Below are 26709 nucleotides of genomic sequence, written 5' to 3'. Positions count from 1 at the left end.
GATTAATTGCATGTTCCTGGATGATGGACCACAGTAATTTCCAAATGGTTTATTTCTGCCCAGTGTAGAATTTATCTGGCTTCTCACATACATCAAAGAAGTACTTCAAATGTGCAGCAGTTTAATTCATCAGATTCCATGTAGGCATTAGAATAAGAGGATTTTACTGCTGTATTCTTAAGATGATCTTGAAAATGTAGACCATCCGATAAGTAAATAAATTTATGAGAGACATGGCCCTGTTATGACAATACATGGTGCTGCCAACACCTTACTTCATTGTAGGGATAGTGTCTGTTGAGGAACGGGCAGTGTTTAATTTTGGCCAAACACGGCATTCTAAATATTTACCAAAAAGCTCAATCTTTCTAATCTGACCACAAAACCTTTTCCCCACACCAAGTCAGTGCAAGTTGTGCTTGCATATGTCTGGTTTTGAGTAATGGCTTATTTTCTACCACCCTACCTGTGAAGACCAGGGTTAACCAACCCTGTGCCAGTCACTTGTTTGGCACATAAAGGGGTATCAGATCCCTTCTACTGTCACAATCTAGCCACGCCAGGCAAGCTGGTGACTTAGATCAGTGGGTGCAAGGGTTAACCACACTCTCTAGTCTGTACTAGACATAAAAGAAATGCCCACTACTCCCCTTTAATGCCACCCACACTAAACTAAAACCATAACTAGCTGCCACCACTTAAGATTATATGATATGGGAAATCTTAAGCAAAACCCAGAACCTTACAAATTGAACCCCAGATTACAATTTAGCAAAAAAATAACAAAATCACAGTACAAATGCTACTAGTCTTAATACTACCAGTCTATTTCAGTAGTGTGGTTCAAATATTAGACAAAGGCCAAAGCTTAATAAGAACAACAACTTTACATGTTAAAACACAAAACTTTATACAAATAGAACACATAATTTCTGCTAGGTAAATCTATTGCTTATATACAAAGAGGCAATCACTTAGAGATAGTAAGGAGTATTTTGATACCCAACACCATATATTTTTGCATTTTTTATAAAAGCACCTATGTACAGAGCTGTCTGTCCTATCACTGACTCCAATGTAGCTCCTGGATTGAGGTTCTGTGTTCTATCATGCCCTCTGCTGACAGTTTGAGCCATAAAGGTATCTTCTGTGTATACTACAAAGTATTTATAAGGGTCCTGGCACCTCAAAGGGAATACAAACAAACACAGGACACATTTCTTCTTGAAAACAAAATGGTTTTTTTTAGGTCACAGGCTAAAGAGAATTAACCCTATAGCATCTAAATCATGAGGTATTCATGACACCTCCCCCAAATAAGAGGTGCAAAGGGAGGTGGCCACAAGCCACTCCAGCTGCGTATCAAAGAGAGCTTCCCCTTGCAGTGATAACGCCATTGCCAGACAAATTGCACATAGCAGTTTTGCCATCATAATGCCCTCCATTTAAAAATGACAGTATTTGCTTTACCCAGCTGATTTAATATATTGCAGGGACCCTCCCATGCAGCTTGTTCTGCCTCATGGGTGTTAGTACAAGAGCATTTTGCCCCATCTCATTCACTCCCTCTCTGGCAGTAGAATCCTGCAACTGTTTTTGTAGGAATATGACATTGGCATCTCTGTGTTTTGCAGGTACCTCCCCCAATAAGGCTTGAATCTTGTCCCTGAATGGTACATCATACCCGGTTGCAGAGGTGTCTGAAGCCTAGTTTCTTTTCACACCCTCTGACTGCATTGTGTTTTGTCAGCTTTCGATTAACTACCCAGGGATCTTGCCCCTCCACCTGAGTAGAATTCCTATACCTAACTGCCCCCACTTCTTCACTGTGGGTCCTATCTGCTGAGGACTCTGCAAACCTGTCAGAGTATTTGCTGAATGGCACTGTGGGCTGTGTAAATACACTTCTCTGTACTCCTCCCCCCTGCATCTGCAGCCTGGGTCAGTCTCTGTCCCCTAGTCTGTGCAGTCTGCTTACAGGTCACAGCTGGAGATTTCTGGGGTCTCTGTCACCCACATTATGTCACACTTACTCTGGGGTTCCTTCAAAGAATATCCTGTACCCTCCTCCCCCACACACTCTGGATTCTGGGGCACTGCTGTTTCTGTCAGTGTGGGCTACATTCTCCCCCTGCTCTCTCTCACAGTCAGTCTGCCACTTCACATCCTCACACAAAATTTGGGATCCTTCTGACACTAGTGCAGACAAGCACACATCTTCCTTCTGCCATTTATCCCATATATCCTGCCCCTTTCTTTCCACATGCACCGCCATTTGTTGTGGTGCAGACTGGCACAAATCATCCAGCGGCCCATTCACCAAGTCATTCTCTCCCCCATATCCTCACTTCCTTCTATAGAATCCACTGATTCAATCACAGACACTCACCCCTCATCTGCCTCCTCTCAGATACAGTTTCTTCCTGTACAGTTAAACTCTTTTCCGGCACAGACAGACCCACACAGTCTATCTGCCTTTCTCCCCAGTCAGTCTCACACTGTACAGTTAACTTTAGTTCTGCAGATACTGCTGGTTCAAGCACAGGCAGACACACACTATCTATCCATCTTTCTCCCCAGTCAGTCTCTCCTCTTACAGTTTCACATCTCAGCACAGACACAGCACTTTGCACATATGCACTCTGTCCTCCCTCCGGGTCAGCAGGTTTATGAGCATTTTTACACCCATCTCTTTTCACATCAGGGTCTACAGCTAATGTCACTAGGTCATATGTAGCATCGTCAGGCACATACAGAGATAATCTACCCAGATCAGTACCCAATAAAACATCATTAGGAATATTTTCAGATACCCCCACATTTCTTAAACCTCTCCCCGCTCCCCAATTAAGATATACAAGTTGCATTCCCCCAATCCCTTTAACGGCTAAAGTCCTGCCAGGAATAATGTCCTTAGAGCTAACCAGTCCTGGACATACAAGATTCACTGCTGCCCCTGTGTCCCGAAGTCCCAACGTTACCTTAACTCCGACAATCACAGGTTGCAAGTTCTCCTGGTTGCTTTCCTCTTGTCGTGTAACAAACAAAACAGATGCTGGTACTTCTGAGGAATTACCCCCTCCAGCTGATTGCACCAAGTTAATCTTCTCTGGGCAAGTGGAGCTGATGTGGCCCACTTTGTTTCAAGCAAAAGACCTGCAGGTATCACCCCTCCAAGGTGCAGCACTCGTCCCTCCTTTCCCCGAGGGAACAGACACGTTAAAGGCACAACAGGCATTGTGAAGGGGGGTCGTGGAGCAGCTCCTTTCCAGGTGGATGCCCCCTTAAAGGATTTTCTCCCATTTACTGGTGATCTGTTGGCTGTGTAAAAATCTGCCAGCTCACCCGCCTCCAATGCTGTTTTGGGTTTACGATCCAAAACCTATTCTTGGACTTCTGCTGGGCACACCTGAACAAATTGCTCCTTCACCAACAGATCTTCCAGCTCTTCTATAGTGACAATCTTTATCCCTCTGGTCCACTGTTTAAAGGCTGTCATCAGGTTTCCAACAACTGCAGTATAGCACTCTGATGTACCATTCTGCAGCAAACAGAATTTATTTCTGTATACTTCAGGAGTAAGATTATACCTGCTTTGCAGTGCAGCTTTAATGGCCTCATAGTCCTCATCAAACTCTGGGGGTAGTTCAGCAAAAGCCTCCAGTGCAGGACATTTCAGGCCAGGGGTAAGGTACTTGGCCCACTGCTTCCTTGGCAACTGGAACTGTCTGCAAACTTTTTTAAAGCTACGCAGGAATACATCCATGTCGCCATATTTCTCCAGAGTGGGAAAATTCTCTGCACATACTCTGGGAACAGAAGGTTCTCCAGGATCACTAACAACAGGTGAGACCATCCTTCTCTCCAACCGTGCAAGCTGTAATTGATGTTCTCTCTCAGCTTAGCGTTCAGCAGCCTGCCTTTCAGCTTCCAGAGACTCTCTCTCAGCCTCCCTCTCAGCTGCGGCAGCCTGTCTCTCATAAAAATTTGCAATCAGCACCATGCGCAAACTTGCATCCGTTGAGCCCATATGTTTCAGAACAGTTTTCAAATAAAAGTCCATTGGATCCTCAGATCCTGATAAATCACTGCCCACAGCTGCAGACACCTCTCCTGAGGTTTCAGCTGGTGTAGCCTGGCTGTTATATTATGTAAAAAGTTGTATTAGTTCATCTTTATTCTTTCCACGGGATGGGATCTCTCGCTCCCGGCTTAACAGTGCCAGCATTTCCTTGGTCTGCTGCTGGTATGTCTCCATAGTAAAGTATAAAATAGAAAAGAAAAAGAGAGAATAGGGAAGGGGACTGTTTACAATGTGTGACTATATAATGCTCTAATGAGTTTTAGCCTTTGGAAATTGTGATTTACAATTTCTTTTAGTACTGAGATTTGAACACTAGCAAATCTACAAGCACTAAAATCTAATAAAAAATTTTTTTATCTGCACCGCTGCCCACCAATTTGTGACGACCAGGGTTAACCAATCCTGCGCCAGTCACTTGTTTGGCACAGAAAGTGTTATCAGACCCCTTCTACTGTCACTAATATGTCACAATCTAGCCACGCCAGGCAAGCTGGTGACTTAGTTCAGTGGGAGCAAGGGTTAACCATACTCTCTAGTCTGTACTAATCATAAAATAAATGCCCCAAACTCTCCTTTAATGCCACCCACACTAAACTAAAACCATAACTAGCTGCCACAACTTAACTTACAGTAAATCTTAAGAAAAACCCAGAACCTTACAAATTAAATTTCTGCTATGTAAATCTATTGCATATATACAAAGAGGCAATCTCTTAGGGATAGTGAGGAGTATTTTGATGCCAAACACCATATATTTTTGCATTCTTTATGTTCCTGAAACATTATTTCTGATAAAAGCACCTATGTACAGAGCTGGCTGTCCTATCACTGACCCCAGTGTAGTTCCTGGATTGAGGCTCTGTGTTCTATCATGCCCTCTGCTGGCAGTTTGAGCCATTAAGGTATCTTCTGTGTATACTACAAAGTATTTATGAGGGTCCTGGCACCTCAAAGGGAACACAAACAAAAAAATTTTTAGCTCACAGGCTAAAGAAAATTAACCCCTTAGCATCTAAATCATGAGGTATTCATGACACTACCATGTTGATGCAGACACATAAATAACATTGAGACAGCACTTAAGTTCAAGTGCTGTAACAGACAGTGCAACCACAAGATGCCAAAGTAAGATATACATATTCCTTCTGTTTTCTCAAATAACTGCAGTTTCGTTACGTTTACACATGCGCAATATTTTTCTTATACATAAATAGATTGTGAGATGCAAACGGCTTATACATTCGAAAGTTTCCACCAATTTCAAGAGGAATAACTACTTTATCATCCGGCATAAAGAAAGGACAAAAGAACAATATTGTGGGATAAGTTGCTCTATTGGATTTTTAAGACAATATTTTTAATTTTCTGTGTGTACACTTATTTTTTTTAAAATATAATTTTAAGAAAAACACATTTATATAAGATTATATAAATACAATAACTAAAGTAACAAGATTGTAGGTAAAGTAGTACTAATGGTAAGTACCTATAGGTGCTAAGTATCTTTGTAATCAACAAGCACCTGTTAGAGGGGCAATATAGCACTAAGGAGACTCATAGATAAATGAGTTACAAAGTCTGTAACAAGAAAGAGTGCTTTACCCCTGCAATTATTTAGGAAACATTCTCCCTGAATAATACAGGAACGATTTTTACTCATTCATAATTTATCTTTATTGGTTTAACTATTCAATCATAAACGTTTAAAAACACTTAAACTCTCTAGATATCAATATATAGCATAGATGTGTGAATAATACCTCTGAGAATCATGTATCTATATGTGAAACATTATACTTGGTTTGTATAATATCAAGCAGTTAGATACAAACATTATCTTTTGTAGCCGGCTATTAATAAATTCAGAAATAATTCTGTAACAAGAGGACCTGTTAATATGTGGGATGTCAGATTATGAGATTAACGCTATCTAGCTAATACACTATCTGTAATTAAGTGCTTGCTTGCACACTCAACTTTAGCACAGCTGTAATAGATTCTGTCTGCTTAAAATCTCTAGATATTAATATTTAGTATAGGTGTGTGAATAACATCTCTGAGAAACATGTCTCTAGATATGAAAAATTGTACTTGTTTGTATAATATCAAGCAGTCAAATACAAACAATATCTTTTGTAGCCGGCTATTAATAAATTAAAAAATAATGCTGTAAGAAGAGGACCTGTTATTATATGGAATGTCAGGTTATGAGATTAAAGCTATCTAGCTAATACTAATACTGTAATTATAAAGTCCTTGCTTGCACAGCTAACTTTAGCATAGCTGCTCAATGTAATATATTCTGTCTGCTTGAACTCTATCAATATATAGTATAGGTATGTGAATAATACCTCAGAGTCATGTATCTAAATATGAAACATTGTACTTGGTTTGTATAATATCAAGCAGCTAGATACAAACAATATTTTCTGCAGCCTGCTATTAATAAATTCAGAAATAATGCTGTAACAAGAGGACCTGATTATATGTGGGATGTCAGATTGCGAGACTAAAGCTAATAAGCTAATACTCCATCTGTAATTATAAAGTCCTTGCTTGCACAGTTAACTTTTGCACAGCTATTCAGTGTAATAGATTGTCTGCTTAAACCCCTTCTATAGCGGGGGCTAGATTAACGTTTAACTGACTTGTTTCACTAGCATAGCACAACGTCCGATACCAGTGCTGTTTTGAAGAGGAAAGTAGTTTCATTTAGTTCACATTAGTATGTGTAGATTTTAAGGGTGCAGGAATAAATATTTTCAATTATTATGTGAAAGCCATTGGGTATAAGGGTGCTGTTTTTTTGAATAAAATAAGATGTTTAGTTCTCCGGGATATTCCTGTTTATATGGTGAGGCGGCCTTAGTTCCGCCCTCTCAATTATGTTATATATGACTTGATAATGTGATAATATCAAACATGTTTGATACCATGGAGCCGTCCACCTCTGAGGAGTTGTCGTCCAGTGATGTGCGTACCCTACATTCTTATATCTCTACACATGCAGTTTTCCCGTAGCATTGCTGATCCTCCATCTGGAGGTGGCCTTTTTTCACCAGACGTTGCTGTGCAGTACACGGTGTCTGTGGCCTTTAATGCTTTACCTTGCCCTGCTAAGCGCAAGCAAAAGGTTACATATTGAACTCCTTCCCAGAGAACATCAGATAATTTATTGGATTTAACCGAGGGTTATCCAAGGACAAAGTTCTTTCTGAGACTTCAGAGTATAAACCTTATGGGGCAGAGTCTGCTGCCTCTAAACCTCAGGCTGCAGAGGAACCAGACTTTAGTTTAGGAATTTGCGCTTTCTTCTAAAGGAAGTTTTTGGCGAATTCAGAGGCCAAATTGCCTGATGAACCTTTAATTCCTAAATTGGATAGAGTTTGAGGACAGCGTGGTACCTTATCCTTCCCTGCCTCTGTTAGATGGCGAACATTAATAAGAATGAATGGGACAGGATTGGATTCCTTTCCCCCTCTTCTCCCTTTAAAAAATTGTCTCCGGTCCTGGATTCTCAATGGAGTTGTGAGGTTCTGTCCCTAAATCTGATGGTGTTATCTTCACCCTTGCTAAACGTTCTACTATCCCGCTTGAGCATAGTTCTTCGTTTGAAGAGCCCATGGATAAAAGATGGAAACTCTTAAGAAAGATGTTTCAACATACGGGATTGTTTGTTTCAACCGGCGGCGACTGTTGCCGCAGTTACTGGAAAAACTACCTTCTGGTGTGACTCCTTATAGGATTTGATCGGGATGGAGGATCCCCTCAACGTTACTCAGAAAAGATTTACGGCCATGAGGGTTGTTAATTCTTTTATCTGTACTGCTAAGCAGTTTATTTGCTTGAATGCTATGGCTATAGATTTTTCTGTTCAGGCCCGTCGGGCTCTGGCTGAAGTCATGGTCTAAGGATATGACTTCTAACGCTAGACTTCTTCCCTCCCTTTAAGGGAATGATTTGTCTGGTCCAGGCAAGGGTGCCCTCCTACCGCAAGAGTATATGAACTATTCTAAGGGACGATTTTCATTCTTTTCATTCTGATAAAGCCCATGTCAGCAGTCCTCCGCTAAGCCAGAGCAAGCCAAGAGCTCTTGGAAGCCGTCTCAGTCTGGGAAAAAATCCAAGCAGAGCAAGAAGCCCACCGAGTCTACGTCTGCATGAATGGGCGGTCCCCGGTCCTCTTCTGGATCGTGTAGGGGGCAGTATGTCGCTCTTTTCAGTCGCTTATCAAGGACGTGCAGGATCCATGGGACCTGGAGGTCATAGCTCAGGGTTACAAGATAAGTTTTAAGTCTCAGCCACCCAAGTGCAGATTCCTCCTGTCTTCCTGACCAGAAAGAAGGGAAGTCTTTCCGGGGTGTGTAGGGGATCTGTCCTCTAGGGGTTATTGTTACGGTGCCTATCGCAGTGAGAGGTTTGGGATACTATTCAAACCTTTTCATGGTCCCTAAGGAGGGGGGAACTTTCCGTCCGATTCTGGACCTAAAGTGCTTAAGCAGGTTTTAAAATGTCCCCTCATTTAAGATGGAGACAATAAGGTCCATTCTTCCCCTCATTTGAGAGGGGTAGTTCACGACCATGATAGATTCCTGGACCAGCACTTCCAGCTTATTGCCGTTTGGTCTAGCTAAATACATTTTTCAAAGAGTGGACCATTCGGAATATCTCCTCTTCTTCGATCCCATGGATGACAGATAATCTAGAGAGAGTTCTCTTGTATCAAGAACCAGGGTATAATTCTCGAGTACTATAATAGTCTCCATAGACATGAGAATATTTACAACAGACCAGAGACGTTGCAAGCTAGCTTCAACATGTCTTGCCCTCCAGATCTCCATAAGGTCATCTGTGGCTCGGTGTATGGAGATGATTGGTCTCATTGTTTCCAGCTTGGACATAATTTCCTTTGCCAGGTTTCACCTCAGACGGTTGCAACTGTGCATGCTGAACTAGTGGAACGGAGATCATTCGGATCTGTCTCAACAGATTTCTCTGGAAAACCGATGGGGAGAAATGTTCTCTTGGTGGTTTTCTCCGGATCACTTGTCCGGAGGGACGTCAGTCTCAAGAACATCCTGGGTTATTGTGACTACGGTTGCGAGTCTGTCAGGATGGGGAGCCATTTGGGGTGCCAGGAAGGCATAGGGCATCTGGTCTCAGGAGATAAAGCTCCTGATCTCATTTTGGATCTTCGGGCAATATATAATGCTCTGAAGGTTTGGCCTCTGCTAGGTTCGTCCCAGTTAATCAGATTCCAATCAAACAATATATCCACGATGGCTTACATCAACCATCAGGGGGGAACAAGAAGCTCCCTAGCTTTGAGGGAAGTATCTCTGATTCTGGTGTGAGGGAGATCCGCATTTGTTCGCTGTCCACATTCTGGGTGTGGACAACTGGGAAGCGGATTTCCTCAGCAGACAATCCTTTCATCCGGGAGAATGGACTTTCCATCCCGAGTGTTTGCAGAGATTTGTAAGAGGAAGATCTTATAACGTCTCAATACCAAGCTAAGGAAAATGGGTCTAAGATTGGTTTAAGAACTCATCTCAAAGACATGTAGAGGTCAGCACTTTGGTATTTACCTTATTTCTTGCTGGAGGCAAAAAATTGACTGAGGGATTCTGGGAAATTGGGAGGGATTAAAAGCTCTGGTATGCTGAGTGTTTTTTCCTCCTAATAGTGAGCTTGGATTCATTCTCAAATGTGATGGCTCGTGGATTCTTAACATTTTATGAAAGAATAGGGGTCTTCAAATGTTTTATAAACTATTTAAAGGGACATAAAACCCATATGCTAAATCCCTTGAAAGTGATGCAGCATAACTGTAAAAAGCTGACAAGAAAATATCAATTGAAATTTCTTCAGCTTACAAGTGCTCTGGTAACGGTTTTACTTCAGCTACTGACCAGCTGCTGGTTGGGGGGGGGGGGGGGGGACAGCAGGCAATCAGCTTCATCAGTGTTGGTGTCACACTTTGCTTTCCTGTGATCTCATGAGATTTCACTGAAATCTTGTGAGTTTTCATAGTAAACTACTTAAACTGAATAGGGAAATAACATGACTATGCCTGCAGATGCAAGATGTGCGCTCACTTGCAAATCATGGGACTGGAATCCTGATTGGCTACTTAAAGTCCGTTTACAATGGGGTGCAAATACTTAGGAAATTTTATTTTTTTATTATTTTTTCTTTACACTAGGTGATATTTTCTCGTCAACTTTTTACAGCTATGCTGCATCCCTTTCAACTGCTTCACCATTTGGGATATTATGTTTCTTTAAGCATTCTTTATGGCATTTTAGTTATCTCCAGACACAGTTTACATAGAAAAGATAGTAAAAGGGTTTAGAGCTGTCAAGCACCAATATGATACACTAATAAGCGATAGCGGACAGTTTGCAATCCAGACACTGAATTTAATGATTAAAACAAAACTTGTCAAAGTAAAATGGATATCTGGTATTAAAGGGCAATTGCATTTCATTTAATTGCCGAGTTCTTTTACTGTGAGCCAAGGAATATTTACTGATTCAGCAAATGTAAGAATTTCTCCTGTTCCTCTGATGACCTTACCTTCTGGCACTGACTCTGCCCATCGTGGGTCTGAAGCAGGATAATCATCTACTAAGTCTACACTTATTTGAGCCACAGCTTGATCAAGTTCAAGATCGTATTCTGAGTCAGGAGAAAACAGGCCATCAACCATACTCTGTGCCCCAAGAATGTCTTTCCTAGAAAACAAATATCAGTTAATAAAAACAAAGATTATGAGAAATAAATTCTCTCAAAGTAAAAATTTTATGCACCATTTCAGGAAGATAACAGCAATAACCCCATTCTTTATTGTAGTATTTTTTTTTACTAATAATTGCTTAACTGGTGCAGCAAAAATTATTTAACAGAAAATGAATGCTTACATGGTACAATGCAGAAACCTCAATATAAAAACATAAATGCATAAATAAAACTATTAATGTATCACAAAATGGATAGATCTAGCACCAGTATAAATCTTCTTCACAAGTGTGCACGTTTAAGAAGAAACTGCACCTCTTCCTCAATAAATCTTTGAAAATAAGGAAGCGCCACTCTTAATCTACAAAGAAAATGTATTTAAATAAACATAACAGATGTTTCGGGCTAAATGCCCTTAGTCATGTCATAGGGCATTTAGCCCAAAGCGTTGAATGTTATTATACTTCTTTAAATACATTTTCTATGAAGAATGCCGATTTTGCGTTCAAATGCAACCTTTTAAATACATTTCCCTAATTCCAAATCAGACAGAAGTAGTTGTTTTATTAGTGAAAAAGCCCAAATACTAAAGTCCATTATTTAGCCAAATATTACACCATTTATTTCACAGTAATTTTATTTACTTCCAGTACTAACAAATGTTTTAGTCCTTAAATAGCATGGGTCTTGCCTCTTTAAACGAGACACACTATTACTACGTGAATCAACTCCCCAAGGCAATCGGGAATAGTGCATTCTTAGCGCTTTCGATAAGAGCTGATTGTACTCTCTTAAAGGGACATCAAACCCAAATGTTTTCTATCAATATTTAGAAACAGCATACAATTTTAAACAACTTTCCAATCTACTTCTATTGTCTAATTTGCTTAATTCTCTTGATATCCTTTGTTGAAAAGCATATCTAAATAGGCTCAGTAGCTGAACTTAGATGCCTCATGTGATTGGCTCAACCATGTTCATTGCTATTTCTTCAACAAAGGATATCCAAAGAAATAAGCAAATTAGATAATAGAAGTAAATAGGACTGTTTAAAATTATATTCTCTATCTGAATCAAGAAATAAATGTTTTGGGTTTAATGACCCTACACTACATAAAACTTTAGTCTTGGGGGGGGGGGGGGGCGGACTTATACACTACTGAAAAATATAAAATTATAAATAAAATTAAAAAACAAAATTATGCTTACCAGATAATTTCCTTTCCTTCTGTACAGGAGAGTCCACAGCTGCATTCCTTACTTGTGGGAAAAACTGAACCTGTCCACCAGGAGGAGGCAAAGACACCCCAGCCAAAGGCTTAAATACCTCCCGCACTTCCCTCATCCCCCAGTCATTCTGCCAAGGGAACAAGGAACAGTAGGAGAAATATCAGGGTGAAAAAGGTGCCAGAAGAATACATTAAAATGTAGGGCCACCCATCGGAGAACACGGGCGGGAGCTGTGGACTCTCCCTGTACAGAAGGAAAGGAAATTATCTGGTAAGCATAATTTATGTTTTCCTTCTTAATACAGGGAGAGATCACAGCTGCATTCCTTTCATATTGGAAATTATACCCAAGCTCCAGAGGACACTGAATGCTAACGGGAGGGTAAAAAAAAGAGAGGCAGCCCCTAATCTGAGGGCACCACAGACTACAAAACCTTTCTCCCAAAGGCTTCTTCAGCAGAATCAAAAAACATCAAACTTGTAAAATTTGGAAAAAGTATGTAAGGAGGACCAGGTAGACGCCTGCAGACTGACTGCCAGTAACAAACATGGCGGTGGCAAGGGTAAAAGTTGTTGGGGGGGAGGAGGATGAGGAAGGACCCCACCATTACAGATTATATATATTTATACAGCCCTAAACTGCATAATGGCCAACTGTCTGCCTGTACTTAAGATTGTGGTGACCACTGAGGGGAAGGGAGACAACAGAGCTGTTTGAGAGGGTTCAAGTGGGGATAAAAAATTAACCTTAAAAGAAAACTGATTAAACCCTTAACTGTCGGAAATTTCAAGTGTAGTGCACAGAAAAACAATGGCAAAGACATGCATGTCTGCTATTTCTGAACGAAGGGGACTGAGAATCTTTTACAATGTCTTATGACTGCAGTAGTTGGGTTTATAGTGGCAAATGGTGGCAACAAATATAGCAAAATGGGCCTAGATTAATACCTTAGGTTTTCTACTTTAAAAACACAGTTTTCTTAGGTAAATTGAAAAAAAAATTAAATGCTCTATGTTTAAAAGAATTGATAGCAAAAATGCAAAACATTCTCTGGTACTTTGGGCAAGTTTTTCCTCAGAAATTTGTAATAGCAAAGGGGTTAAAGGCAAATAAAAGCAAATTTTTTCTTTTATGATTCCGAGCAAAATATAAAATCTTGTAGTCCCCTCCTCCCTTCAGTATTACACTGTTTGCTCAGTAAGTTTACTCTATGTACAAGATAAAGTTTGAATATGACTCTGAAAAGAGTATGTGAGAAATCCTATATATGCAGGTATAAAATAAAATTTCAGTGAGTTCTACTACCCCAAATTACATACTAATCTAAACTGTAACTGTGAATATTAAAATCGTCTGCTATGAAATGTTACAAGATTAAACATTCTAAAATGCATTACGCATGCTGTTGTGTCTTTATTACTGTACAATAAACATTAGTAAAACAGCTGGTATTAACTTTATGATTCAATGCCAATCCAACTATATCTGATTGCAGAGACGGCTCCAAGAATGTGAATCTGCCCTATTCCAGTGTGGAGTATTGCCTAGGAAGGAAGCACAGTAGGGACATGGCACAAGTATTTATATCGTCAAACAGGAGGAGTGACTGTTAGAGATTAAATGGCAACATGGAGATTTGCAAGCCAGGTGGGGAAGTCTACATTTCAGAAATGTTCTTGGTATTATAGGCGCCTAGTCACTGTCAGACAAATATATAAAAGCTTTCTAGTACATGGATACATTTCACTTCATATCTGTTTTTTAGGTATAATAACTATTGAATGCCAACCCTAAAAAGGTAACTGTTTAATTCAAAGTTTGTCAGTACCATTACAAAAATACTGCACTTTAAATTTCTGTGTTGTAAGTATGTGTAGCAAATATATTATGAACACAGGCAGCTTCACAAAGTTAAAACAGATCATTTAAAATTCTACAGCTCTGTAAAGCAGATTCTTCTCCCCCACCCACCCCTATTTTCATTCATTCATTTATTTAAACAGACCAAAAGATTAAAATAAACTTTTACGTATAAAGCCTAATCAGGTTAAGAAATGCTGAAGAGTAGAAATTCTGAGATTGAAGATCACAGCTGATTGAATAAGTATCGAAATAAAATGTAAGCACTGCTTTTTTGAGCAGGGCTTTTATCAATCTAATCTAAATGGCATTTACAACATGTAGAAATATGCTTATTTCTAAGGATAAGTTATACATACAAAATGAAAAGTTGTGTGTTCTGCATCTGAGGCCTTCATACTTACAGATTAAAGTGATGGTAAATCCAAGCGTATAACAAACGCTCGGATTTACCATCACTTAAAATAAACAGTTTCTGTCATTGTTTCCTAAAATAGCTGTTAAACTCAGCCTATATGTCAGGAAAGTATATCACTAACTTAGCACCTAAGGCCGCCCACGGCACAGCGCTCTTCTAAAATGAGGTGATGTTTCCACCTCTAAACCAATAGTCGTGCTAGAATGTCAGTTGGCACGCACGGCTATTGGTTTAGACTTGGAAACATCACCTCATTGAAGAAAGTGATGTGCATTGGGTGGCAGGAGGCGCTGAGTTAGCAATATACTTGTACTTGCCTTACAGATAGAGGGAGTTTAAAGGGACAGTCTACACCAGAATTTGTATTGTTTTAAAAGATAGATAATCCCTTTATTACCCATTTCCCAGTTTTGCATAACTAACACAGTTATAATAATATATTTTTAACCTCTGTGATTATCTTGTATCTAAGCCTCTGCAAACTGCCCCTTTTTTCAGTTCTTTTGACAGACTTGCAGTCTAGCCAATAAGTGCCTGCTCCCAGATAACTTCTCGTGCACAAGCACAGTGTTATCTATATGAAATACGTGAACACCCTCTAGTGGTGAAAAACTGTTAAAATGCAATCTGAAAGAGGTGGGCTTCAAGGTCTAAGAAATTAGCATATAAACCTCCTAGGTTAAGCTTTCAACTAAGAATACCAAGAGAACAAAGCAAAATTGGTGATAAAAGTAAATTGGAAAATTGTTTAAAATTACATGCTCTGAATCATGAAAGTTTATTTTGGCCTAGACTATCCCTTTAACAGCCGTTTTAGGAAACGATGACAGAGACTAATGTTTATTTTAATTTACTTTTATCATCAAATTTGCTTTGTTATCCTGTTATTCTTAGTTGAAAGCTAAATCTAGGTAGGCGCATATGCTAATTTCTAAGCCCTTGAAGGCCACCTCTGCATTTGACAGTTTTTCACAGCTAGAGGGTGTTAGTTTATGTGTTTCACATAGATAACACTGTGCTCATGCAAGTGATTTTTTTTTTTTTTTTAAAGCGTCAACACCAATTGCCTGAAATGCAAGTCTGTCAATAGATCTGAGATAAGAAGGCAGTCAACAGAAGTTTAGATACAAGGTAATTACAGAGGTAAAAAACATAATTTATGTAAGAACTTACCTGATAAATTTATTTATTTCATATTGGCAAGAGTCCATGAGCTAGTGACGTATGGGATATACAATCCTACCAGGAGGGGCAAAGTTTCCCAAACCTCAAAATGCCTATAAAAACACCCCTCACCACACCCACAATTCAGTTTAAAGAAAGGAGTAAAAAGCATCAACAAAGGAATTGGAATAATTGTGCTTTATACAAAAAAATCATAACCACCATAAAAAGGGTGGGTCTCATGGACTCTTGCCAATATGAAAGAAATGTATTTATCAGGTAGGTTCTTACATAAATTATGTTTTCTTTCATGTAATTGGCAAGAGTCCATGAGCTAGTGACGTATGGGATATCAAATACCCAAGATGTGGAACTCCACGCAAGAGTCACTAGAGAGGGAGGGATAAAAAAAATAAACAGCCATATGCTGAAAAATAAATCCACAACCCAAAAACATAATTTATGTAAGAACTTACCTGATAAATTCATTTCTTTCATATTAGCAAGAGTCCATGAGCTAGTGACGTATGGGATATACATTCCTACCAGGAGGGGCAAAGTTTCCTAAACCTCAAAATGCCTACAAATACACCCCTCACCACACCCACAAATCAGTTTAACGAATAGCCAAGAAGTGGGGTGATAAGAAAAAAGTGTGAAAGCATAAAAAATAAGGAATTTGAATAATTGTGCTTTATACAAAAAAATCATAACCACCACAAAAAGGGTGGGCCTCATGGACTCTTGCTAATATGAAAGAAATGAATTTATCAGGTAAGTTCTTACATAAATTATGTTTTCTTTCATGTAATTAGCAAGAGTCCATGAGCTAGTGACGTATGGGATAATAACTACCCAAGATGTGGATCTTTCCACGCAAGAGTCACTAGAGAGGGAGGGATAAAATAAAGACAGCCAATTCCGCTGAAAAATAATCCACACCCAAAATAAAGTTTAAATTTTATAATGAAAAAAACTGAAATTATAAGCAGAAGATTCAAACTGAAACAGCTGCCTGAAGTACTTTTCTACCAAAAACAGCTTCAGAAGAAGAAAACACATCAAAATGGTAGAATTTAGTAAAAGTATGCAAAGAAGACCAAGTTGCTGCTTTGCAAATCTGATCAACCGAAGCTTCATTGCTAAACGCCCAGGAAGTAGAAACTGACCTAGTAGAATGAGCTGTAATCCTTTGAGGCGGAGTTTTACCCGACTCGACATAAGCATGATGAATTAAAGATTTCAACCAAGATGCCAAAGAAATGGCAGAGGCCTTCTGACCTTTCCTAGAACCGGAAAAGATAACAGACTAGAAGTCTTTCGAAAATTCTTAGTAGCTTCAACATAATATTTCAAAGCTCTAACTACATCCAAAGAATGCAATGATTTCTCCTTAGAATTCTTAGGATTAGGACATAATGAAGGAACCACAATTTCTCTACTAATGTTGTTGGAATTCACAACCTTAGGTAAAAATTCAAAAGAAGTTCGCAACACTGCCTTATCCTGGTGAAAAATCAGAAAAGGAGACTCACAAGAAAGAGCAGATAATTCAGAAACTCTTCTGGCAGAAGAGATGGCCAAAAGGAACAAAAATTTTCCAAGAAAGTAATTTAATGTCCAATGAATGCATAGGTTCAAACGAAGGAGCTTGAAGAGCCCCCAGAACCAAATTCAAACTCCAAGGAGGAGACATTGACTTAATAACAGGTTTTATACGAACCAAAGCTTGTACAAAACAATGAATATCAGGAAGATTAGCAATCTTTCTGTGAAAAAGAACAGAAAGAGCAGAGATTTGTCCTTTCAAGGAACTTGCAGACAAACCTTTATCCAAACCATCCTGAAGAAACTGTAAAATTCTCGGAATTCTAAAAGAATGCCAGGAAAAATGATGAGAAAGACACCAAGAAATATAAGTCTTCCAGACTCTATAATATATCTCCCTAGATATAGATTTACGAGCCTGTAACATAGTATTAATCACAGAGTCAGAGAAACCTCTTTGACTAAGAATCAAGCGTTCAATCTCCATACCTTTAAATTTAAGGATTTGAGATCCTGATGGAAAAAAGGACCTTGCGACAGAAGGTCTGGTCTTAACGGAAGAGTCCACGGTTGGCAAGAAGCCATCCGGACAAGATCCGCATACCAAAACCTGTGAGGCCATGCTGGAGCTACCAGCAGAACAAACGAGCATTCCTTCAGAATCTTGGAGATCACTCTTGGAAGAAGAACTAGAGGCGGAAAGATATAGGCAGGATGATACTTCCAAGGAAGTGACAATGCATCCACTGCTTCCGCTTGAGGATCCCTGGATCTGGACAGATACCTGGGAAGTTTCTTGTTTAGATGAGAGGCCATCAGATCTATTTCTGTAAGTCCCCACATTTGAACAATCTGAAGAAATACCTCTGGGTGAAGAGACCATTCGCCCGGATGCAACGTTTGGCGACTGAGATAATCCGCTTCCCAATTGTCTATACCTGGGATATGAACCGCAGAAACTAGACAGGAGCTGGATTCCGCCCAAACCAGAATTCGAGATACTTCTTTCATAGCTAGAGGACTGTGAGTCCCTCCTTGATGATTGATGTGTGCCACAGTTGTGACATTGTCTGTCTGAAAACAAATGAACTATTCTCTCTTTAGAAGAGGCCAAAACTGAAGAGCTCTGAAAATTGCACGGAGTTCCAAAATATTGATCGGTAATATCACCTCCTGAGATTCCCAAACCCCTTGTGCCGTCAGAGACCCCCACACAGCTCCCCAACCTGTAAGACTTGCATCTGTTGAAATTACAGTCCAGGTCGGAAGAACAAAAGAAGCCCCCTGAACTAAACGATGGTGATCTGTCCACCACGTCAGAGAGTGTCGTACAATCGGTTTTAAAGATATTAATTGAGATATCTTTGTGTAATCCCTGTACCATTGGTTCAGCATACAGAGCTGAAGAGGTCGCATGTGAAAACGAGCAAAGGGGATCGCGTCCGATGCAGCAGTCATAAGACCTAGAATTTCCATGCATAAGGCTACCGAAGGGAATGATTGTGACTGAAGGTTTCGACAAGCTGATATCAATTTTAGACGTCTCTTGTCTGTCAAAGAAAGAGTCATGGACACTGAATCTATCTGGAAACCCAAAAAGGTTACCCTTGTCTGAGGAATCAATGAACTTTTTAGTAAATTGATCCTCCAACCATGATCTTGAAGAAACAACACAAGTCGATTCGTATGAGATTCTGCTAAATGTGAAGACTGAGCAAGTACCAAGATATCGTCCAAATAAGGAAATACCACAATACCCTGTTCTCTGATTACAGACAGAAGGGCACCGAGAACCTTTGTAAAAATTCTTGGAGCTGTTGCTAGGCCAAACGGCAGAGCCACAAACTGGTAATGCTCGTCTAGGAAAGAGAATCTCAGAAACTGATAGTGATCTGGATGAATCGGAATATGCAGATATGCATCCTGTAAATCTATTGTAGACATATAATGCCCTTGCTGAACAAAAGGCAGGATAGTCCTTACAGTTACCATTTTGAATATTGGTATCCTTACATAACGATTCAATATTTTTAGATCTAGAACTGGTCTGAAGGAATTCTCCTTCTTTGGTAAAATGAAGAGATTGGAATGCTTGAGCCTTCGCTGGATTTACTGGGACACGGGAAAGAAAAAATCTCTTTGCAGGAGGCCTTATCTTGAAGCCAATTCTGTACCCTTCTGAAACAATGTTCTGAATCCAAAGATTGTGAACGGAATTGATCCAAATTTCTTTGAAAAAACGTAATCTGCCCCCTACCAGCTGAGCTGGAATGAGGGCCGCACCTTTATGTGGACTTAGGAGCTGGCTTTGATATCCTAAAAGGCTTGTTTTTATTCCAGACTGGAGATGGTTTCCAAACCGATACCGCTCCTGAGGATGAAGGATCAGGCTTTTGTTCCTTGTTGTGACGAAAGGAACGAAAACGATTATTAGACCTGAATTTACCTTTAGATTTTTTATCCTGTGGTAAAAAAGTTCCTTTCCCTCCAGTAACAGTTGAGATAATAGAATCCAACTGAGAACCAAATAATTTATTACCCTGGAAAGAAAGGGAAAGCAGAGTAGACTTAGAAGACATATCAGCATTCCAAGTTTTAAGCCATAAAGCTCTTCTAGCTAAAATAGCTAGAGACATATACCTGACATAAACTCTAATGATATCAAAGATGGCATCACAAATAAAACTATTAGCATGTTGAAGAAGAAGAATAATGCTATGAGAATTATGATCTGTTACTTGTTGCGCTAAAGCTTCCAACCAAAAAGTTGAAGCTGCAGCAACATCCGCCAAAGATATAGCAGGTCTAAGAAGATTACCTGAACACAAGTAAGCTTTTCTTAGAAAGGATTCAATTTTCCTATCTAAAGGATCCTTAAAGGAAGTACCATCTGCCGTAGGAATAGTAGTACGCTTAGCAAGAGTAGAGACAGCCCCATCAACCTTAGGGATTTTGTCCCAAAACTCTAATCTGTCAGATGGCACAGGATATAATTGCTTAAAACGTTTAGAAGGAGTAAATGAATTACCCAAATTATTCCATTCCCTGGAAATTACTTCATAAATAGCACCAGGAACAGGAAAAACTTCTGGAATAACTACAGGAGATTTAAAAACCTTATCTAAACGTTTAGATTTAGTATCAAGAGGACCAGAATCCTCAATTTCTAATGCAATTAGGACTTCTTTAAGTAAAGAACGAATAAATTCCATTTTAAATAAATATGAAGATTTATCAGCATCAACCTCTGAGACAGAATCCTCTGAACCAGAAGAACCATTATCAGAATCAGAATGATGATGTTCATTTAAAAATTCATCTGAACAATGAGAAGTTTTAAAAGACTTTTTACGTTTACTAGAAGGAGGAATAACAGACATAGCCTTCTTAATGGATTTAGAAACAAAATCTCTTATGTTATCAGGAACACTCTGAGTATTAGATGTTGACGGAACAGCAACAGGTAATGGAACTTTACTAAAGGAAATATTATCTGCATTAACAAGTTTGTCATGACATTCAATACAAACAACAGCTGGAAGAACAGCTACCAAAAGTTTACAGCAGATACACTTAGCTTTGGTAGCTCCAGCACCAGGCAGCGATTTTCCAGAAGTATCTTCTGACTCAGTTGCAACGTGGGACATCTTGCAATATGTAAAAGAAAAAACAACATATAAAGCAAAATTGATCAAATTCCTTAAATGACAGTTTCAGGAATGGGAAAAAATGACAGTTTCAGGAATGGGAAAAAATGCCAGTGAACAAGCTTCTAGCAACCAGAAGCAATAAATAATGAGACTTAAATAATGTGGAGACAAAAGTGACGCCCATATTTTTTTAGCGCCAAATAAGACGCCCACATTATTTGGCGCCTAAATGCTTTTGGCGCCAAAAATGACGCCACATCCGGAACGCCAACACTTTTGGCGCAAAAGAACGTCAAAAATGACGCAACTTCCGGCGACACGTATGGCGCCGGAAAAAGAAAAAAATTTTGCGACAAAAAAGTCCGCGCCAAGAATTACGCAATAAAATGAAGCATTTTCAGCCCCCGTGAGCCTAACAGCCCACAGAGAAAAGTCAAATTTTAAGGTAAGAAAAAAATTGATTGATTCAAATGCATTAACCCAAATATGAAACTGACTGTCTGAAATAAGGAATGTTGAACATCCTGAGTCAAGGCAAATAAATGTTTGAATACATATATTTAGAACTTTATAAAAAAGTGCCCAACCATAGCTTAGAGTGTCACAGAAAATAAGACTTACTTACCCCAGGACACTCATCTACATGTTGTAGAAAGCCAAACCAGTACTGAAACGAAAATCAGCAGAGGTAATGGTATATATATATATATATATATATATATATATATATATATATATATATATATATATATATATATAAGAGTATATCGTCGATCTGAAAAGGGAGGTAAGAGATGAATCTCTACGACCGATAACAGAGAACCTATGAAATAGACCCCGTAGAAGGAGATCATTGAATTCAAATAGGCAATACTCTCCTCACATCCCTCTGACATTCACTGCACGCCGAGAGGAAAACCGGGCTCCAACCTGCTGCGGAGCGCATATCAACGTAGAATCTAGCACAAACTTACTTCACCACCTCCATAGGAGGCAAAATTTGTAAAAACTGATTTGTGGGTGTGGTGAGGGGTGTATTTGTAGGCATTTTGAGGTTTGGGAAACTTTGCCCCTCCTGGTAGGAATGTATATCCCATACGTCACTAGCTCATGGACTCTTGCTAATTACATGAAAGAAATATAAGTTATTCTCATAAAGAAAAGAAAAACTTAAAATATCAGCAGAAGAATCAAACTGAAACCGCTGCCTGAAGAATTTATCTACGAAAAACTGCTTCTGAAGAAGCAAATACATCAAAACGGCAAAATTTAGTAAATGTATGTAAAGAAGACCAAGTTGCCGCTTGCAAAGTTGATCAACTGAAGCTTCATTCTTAAAAGCCCACGAAGTGGAGACTGATCTAGTAGAATGAGCTGTAATTCTCTGAGGCGAGGCTTAACCCGACTCCAATAAGCTTGAAGCTTTAACCAAGAAACCAAGGAAATAGCTGAAGTCTTCCTGAAATCTTTAGTAGCTTCAATATAATATTTCAAAGCTCTCACCACAACCAAAGAATTCTTAGGATTAGGACACAAGAGACAACAATTTCTCTACTAATGTTGTTAGAATTCAAAACCTTAGGAAAAAAATTTAAATGAAGTCCACAAAACTGCCTTATCCTGATGATAAATCAGAAAAGGAGATTCACAAGAAAGAGCAGATAGCTCAGAAACTCTTCTAGCAGAAGAGATGGCCAAAAGGAACAATACTTTCCAAGAAAGTAGTTAAATGACCAAAGAAAGCATAGGCTCAATATGGGGGAGCCTGTAAAGCCTTCCAAACCAAATTAAAACTCCAAGGAGGAGAGATTGATTAAATGACAGGCTTAAATACGAACTAAAGCCTGTACAAAACGGTGAATATCAGGAAGTTTAGCAAAAGAGCAGACATTTGTCCCTTCAAGGAACTTGCAGACAAAACCTTATTCAAACCATCCTGAAGAAACTATAAAATTCTTGCAACTCTAAAAAAAGAATGCCAAGAGAATAAATGAGAACACCATGAAATGTAAATCTTCCAAACTCGATAATAAATCTTTCAAGAGACAGATTTACGAGCTTGTAACATAGTATTAATCACTGAGTCAGAGAAACCTCTATGACTTAGCACTAAGCGATCAATTTCCATACCTTCAAATTAATGATTTGAAAATCTGATGGAAAAACGGACCTTGAGACAGTAGGTCCGGCCTTAACAGAAGTCGCCAAGGTTGGCAACTGGACATCCGAACAAGACCCGCATACCAAAACCTGTGAGATCATGCTTGAGCCACCAGCAACACAAATGATTGCTCCATGATGATTTTGGAGATCACTCTTGGAAGAACTACTAAAGGCGGAAAAATATAAGCAGGTTGATAATACCAAGGAAGTGTCAGCGCACCCACTGCTTCCGCCTGAAAAGCCCTGAACCTGGACAGGCATCTGGGAAGTCTCTTGTTTAGATGAGATGCCATCAGATCTATCTGTAGAAGACCCCATAACTGAACAATCTGATAAAAAACATCTGGATCAAGGAACCACTCCCCAGGATGTAAAGTCTGACGGCTGAGATAATCCGCCTCCCAATGACTATACCTGGGATATGCACCACAGAAATTAGACAGGAGCTGGATTCCACCCAAGCAAGTATCCAAGATATTTCTTCATAGCTTGTGGACTGCGAGTCCCACCCTGCTGATTGACAAATGCCACTGTATGTGATATTGTCTGTTTGAAAATAAATGAACAGTTCTCTCTTCAACAGAGGCCAAAACTGAAGAGCTCTGAGAATTGCACGGAGTTCTAAATATTGATTGGTAATCTTGCCTCTTGAGATTTCCAAACCCCTTGTGCTGTCAGAGATCCCCAAAAAGCTCTCCAACCTGAAAGACTTGCGTCTATAGAGATCATAGTCCAGGTTAGCCGAACAAAGAAGCCCCTTGAACTAAATGCTGGTGATTTACCACCACGTCAGTGTGTCAAACATTGGGATTTAAGGATATTAAGTGTGATATCTTTGTATAATCCCTACACCATGGATTCAGCAAACAAAGCTGGAGAGGTATCATATGAGAATGAGCAAAGGGAATTGCGTCCAATGCTGCAGTCATGAGACCTAAATTTTCCATGCACATAACCACTGAAGGGAATGACAGACTGAAGGTGCCGACAGGCTGCAACCACTTTAAAAGTCTTGTCAGAGACAGAGTCATGGACACTGAATCTATCTGGAAATCTAAAAAGGTGACCCTTGTCTGAGGAATCAAGAAACTTTTTGGAAAATTGATCCTCCAACCATGTTTCTGAAGAAACAACACTAGTTGATTAGTGTGAGATTCTGCAGAACGGAAATACTGAGCTAGTACCAAGATATTGTCCAAACAAGGAAACACTGCAATACCCTGCTCTCTGGTTTCCATAAAGCAGGGCACCAAGAACCTTTAAAAAAGATTCTTTGAGCGGTTGCTAGTCCAAATGGAAAAGCAACAAATTGGTAACGCTTGTCTAGAAAAGAGAATCTCAGGAACTGATAATGATCTGGATTAGGTTTTTGTTCCTTATTTGACAAAAATAACGAAAATGATTTAGAAGCTTTATACTTACTCTTAGGTCTCTTATTACCTTGGAAAGAAACAGAATTTATGTTTACCTGATAAATTACTTTCTCCAACGGTGTGTCCGGTCCACGGCGTCATCCTTACTTGTGGGATATTCTCCTCCCCAACAGGAAATGGCAAAGAGCCCAGCAAAGCTGGTCACATGATCCCTCCTAGGCTCCGCCTTCCCCAGTCATTCGACCGACGTAAAGGAGGAATATTTGCATAGGAGAAACCATATGATACCGTGGTGACTGTAGCTAAAGAAAATAAATTATCAGACCTGATTAAAAAACCAGGGCGGGCCGTGGACCGGACACACCGTTGGAGAAAGTAATTTATCAGGTAAACATAAATTCTGTTTTCTCCAACATAGGTGTGTCCGGTCCACGGCGTCATCCTTACTTGTGGGAACCAATACCAAAGCTTTAGGACACGGATGAAGGGAGGGAGCAAATCAGGTCACCTAGATGGAAGGCACCACGGCTTGCAAAACCTTTCTCCCAAAAATAGCCTCAGAAGAAGCAAAAGTATCAAACTTGTAAAATTTAGTAAAAGTGTGCAGTGAAGACCAAGTCGCTGCCTTACATATCTGATCAACAGAAGCCTCGTTCTTGAAGGCCCATGTGGAAGCCACAGCCCTAGTGGAATGAGCTGTGATTCTTTCAGGAGGCTGCCGTCCGGCAGTCTCATAAGCCAATCTGATGATGCTTTTAATCCAAAAGGAGAGAGAGGTAGAAGTTGCTTTTTGACCTCTCCTTTTACCAGAATAAACAACAAACAAGGAAGATGTTTATCTAAAATCCTTTGTAGCATCTAAATAGAATTTTAGAGCACGAACAACATCCAAATTGTGCAACAAACGTTCCTTCTTTGAAACTGGATTCGGACACAAAGAAGGCACGACTATCTCCTGGTTAATGTTATTGTTAGAAACAACTTTCGGAAGAAAACCAGGTTTAGTACGTAAAACCACCTTATCTGCATGGAACACCAGAGAAGGAGGAGAACACTGCAGAGCAGATAATTCTGAAACTCTTCTAGCAGAAGAAATTGCAACCAAAAACAAAACTTTCCAAGATAATAACTTAATATCAACGGAATGTAAGGGTTCAAACGGAACCCCCTGAAAAACTGAAAGAACTAAATTGAGACTCCAAGGAGGAGTCAAAGGTTTGTAAACAGGCTTGATTCTAACCAGAGCCTGAACAAAGGCTTGAACATCTGGCACAGCTGCCAGCTTTTTGTGAAGTAACACAGACAAGGCAGAAATCTGTCCCTTCAAGGAACTTGCAGATAATCCTTTCTCCAAACCTTCTTGAAGAAAGGATAGAATCTTAGGAATTTTTATCTTGTCCCAAGGGAATCCTTTAGATTCACACCAACAGATATATTTTTTCCATATTTTGTGGTAAATTTTTCTAGTTACAGGCTTTCTGGCCTGAACAAGAGTATCAATGACAGAATCTGAGAACCCTCGCTTTGATAAGATCAAGCGTTCAATCTCCAAGCAGTCAGTTGGAGTGAGACCAGATTCGGATGTTCGAACGGACCTTGAACAAGAAGGTCTCGTCTCAAAGGTAGCTTCCATGGTGGAGCCGATGACATATTCACCAGGTCTGCATACCAAGTCCTGCGTGGCCACGCAGGAGCTATCAAGATCACCGATGCCCTCTCCTGATTGATCCTGGCTACCAGCCTGGGGATGAGAGGAAACGGCGGGAATACATAAGCTAGTTTGAAGGTCCAAGGTGCTACTAGTGCATCTACTAGAGTCGCCTTGGGATCCCTGGATCTGGACCCGTAGCAAGGAACCTAGAAGTTCTGACGAGAGGCCATCAGATCCATGTCTGGAATGCCCCACAATTGAGTAATTTGGGCAAAGATTTCCGGATGGAGTTCCCACTCCCCCGGATGAAATGTCTGACGACTCAGAAAATCTGCTTCCCAATTTTCCACTCCTGGGATGTGGATTGCAGACAAGTGGCAGGAGTGAGTCTCCGCCCATTGAATGATTTTGGTCACTTCTTCCATCGCCAGGGAACTCCTTGTTCCCCCCTGATGGTTGATGTACGCAACAGTCGTCATGTTGTCTGATTGAAACCGTATGAACTTGGCCTTTGCTAGCTGAGGCCAAGCCTTGAGAGCATTGAATATCGCTCTCAGTTCCAGAATGTTTATCGGGAGAAGAGATTCTTCCCGAGACCAAAGACCCTGAGCTTTCAGGGGTCCCCAGACCGCGCCCCAGCCCACCAGACTGGCGTCGGTCGTGACAATGACCCACTCTGGTCTGCGGAAGCTCATCCCCTGTGACAGGTTGTCCAGGGACAGCCACCAACGGAGTGAATCTCTGGTCCTCTGATCTACTTGTATCGTCGGAGACAAGTCTGTATAGTCCCCATTCCACTGACTGAGCATGCACAGTTGTAATGGTCT

The 26709-nt window shown here is 39.9% G+C and overlaps 1 protein-coding gene across 1 annotated transcript in view; it reads right to left on the bottom strand.

The window, feature by feature from the left end:
- Positions 1–26709, bottom strand: part of NUP133 (nucleoporin 133) — a 750179-nt gene that overhangs the window by 443776 nt on the left and 279694 nt on the right. The window contains exon 12 of the mRNA XM_053712280.1: positions 10664–10821. Within this exon, the coding sequence (XP_053568255.1) occupies positions 10664–10821 (158 nt within the window). The remainder of the gene's footprint in view (positions 1–10663; positions 10822–26709) is intronic.

This window comes from Bombina bombina, chromosome 4 (genome assembly GCF_027579735.1).
Source record: "Bombina bombina isolate aBomBom1 chromosome 4, aBomBom1.pri, whole genome shotgun sequence".
NCBI classification, from domain to species: Eukaryota; Metazoa; Chordata; class Amphibia; order Anura; family Bombinatoridae; genus Bombina; species Bombina bombina.
The sequence above is the reverse complement of the archived record's forward strand: the minus strand, read 5'-3'. Positions and strand labels throughout refer to the sequence as shown.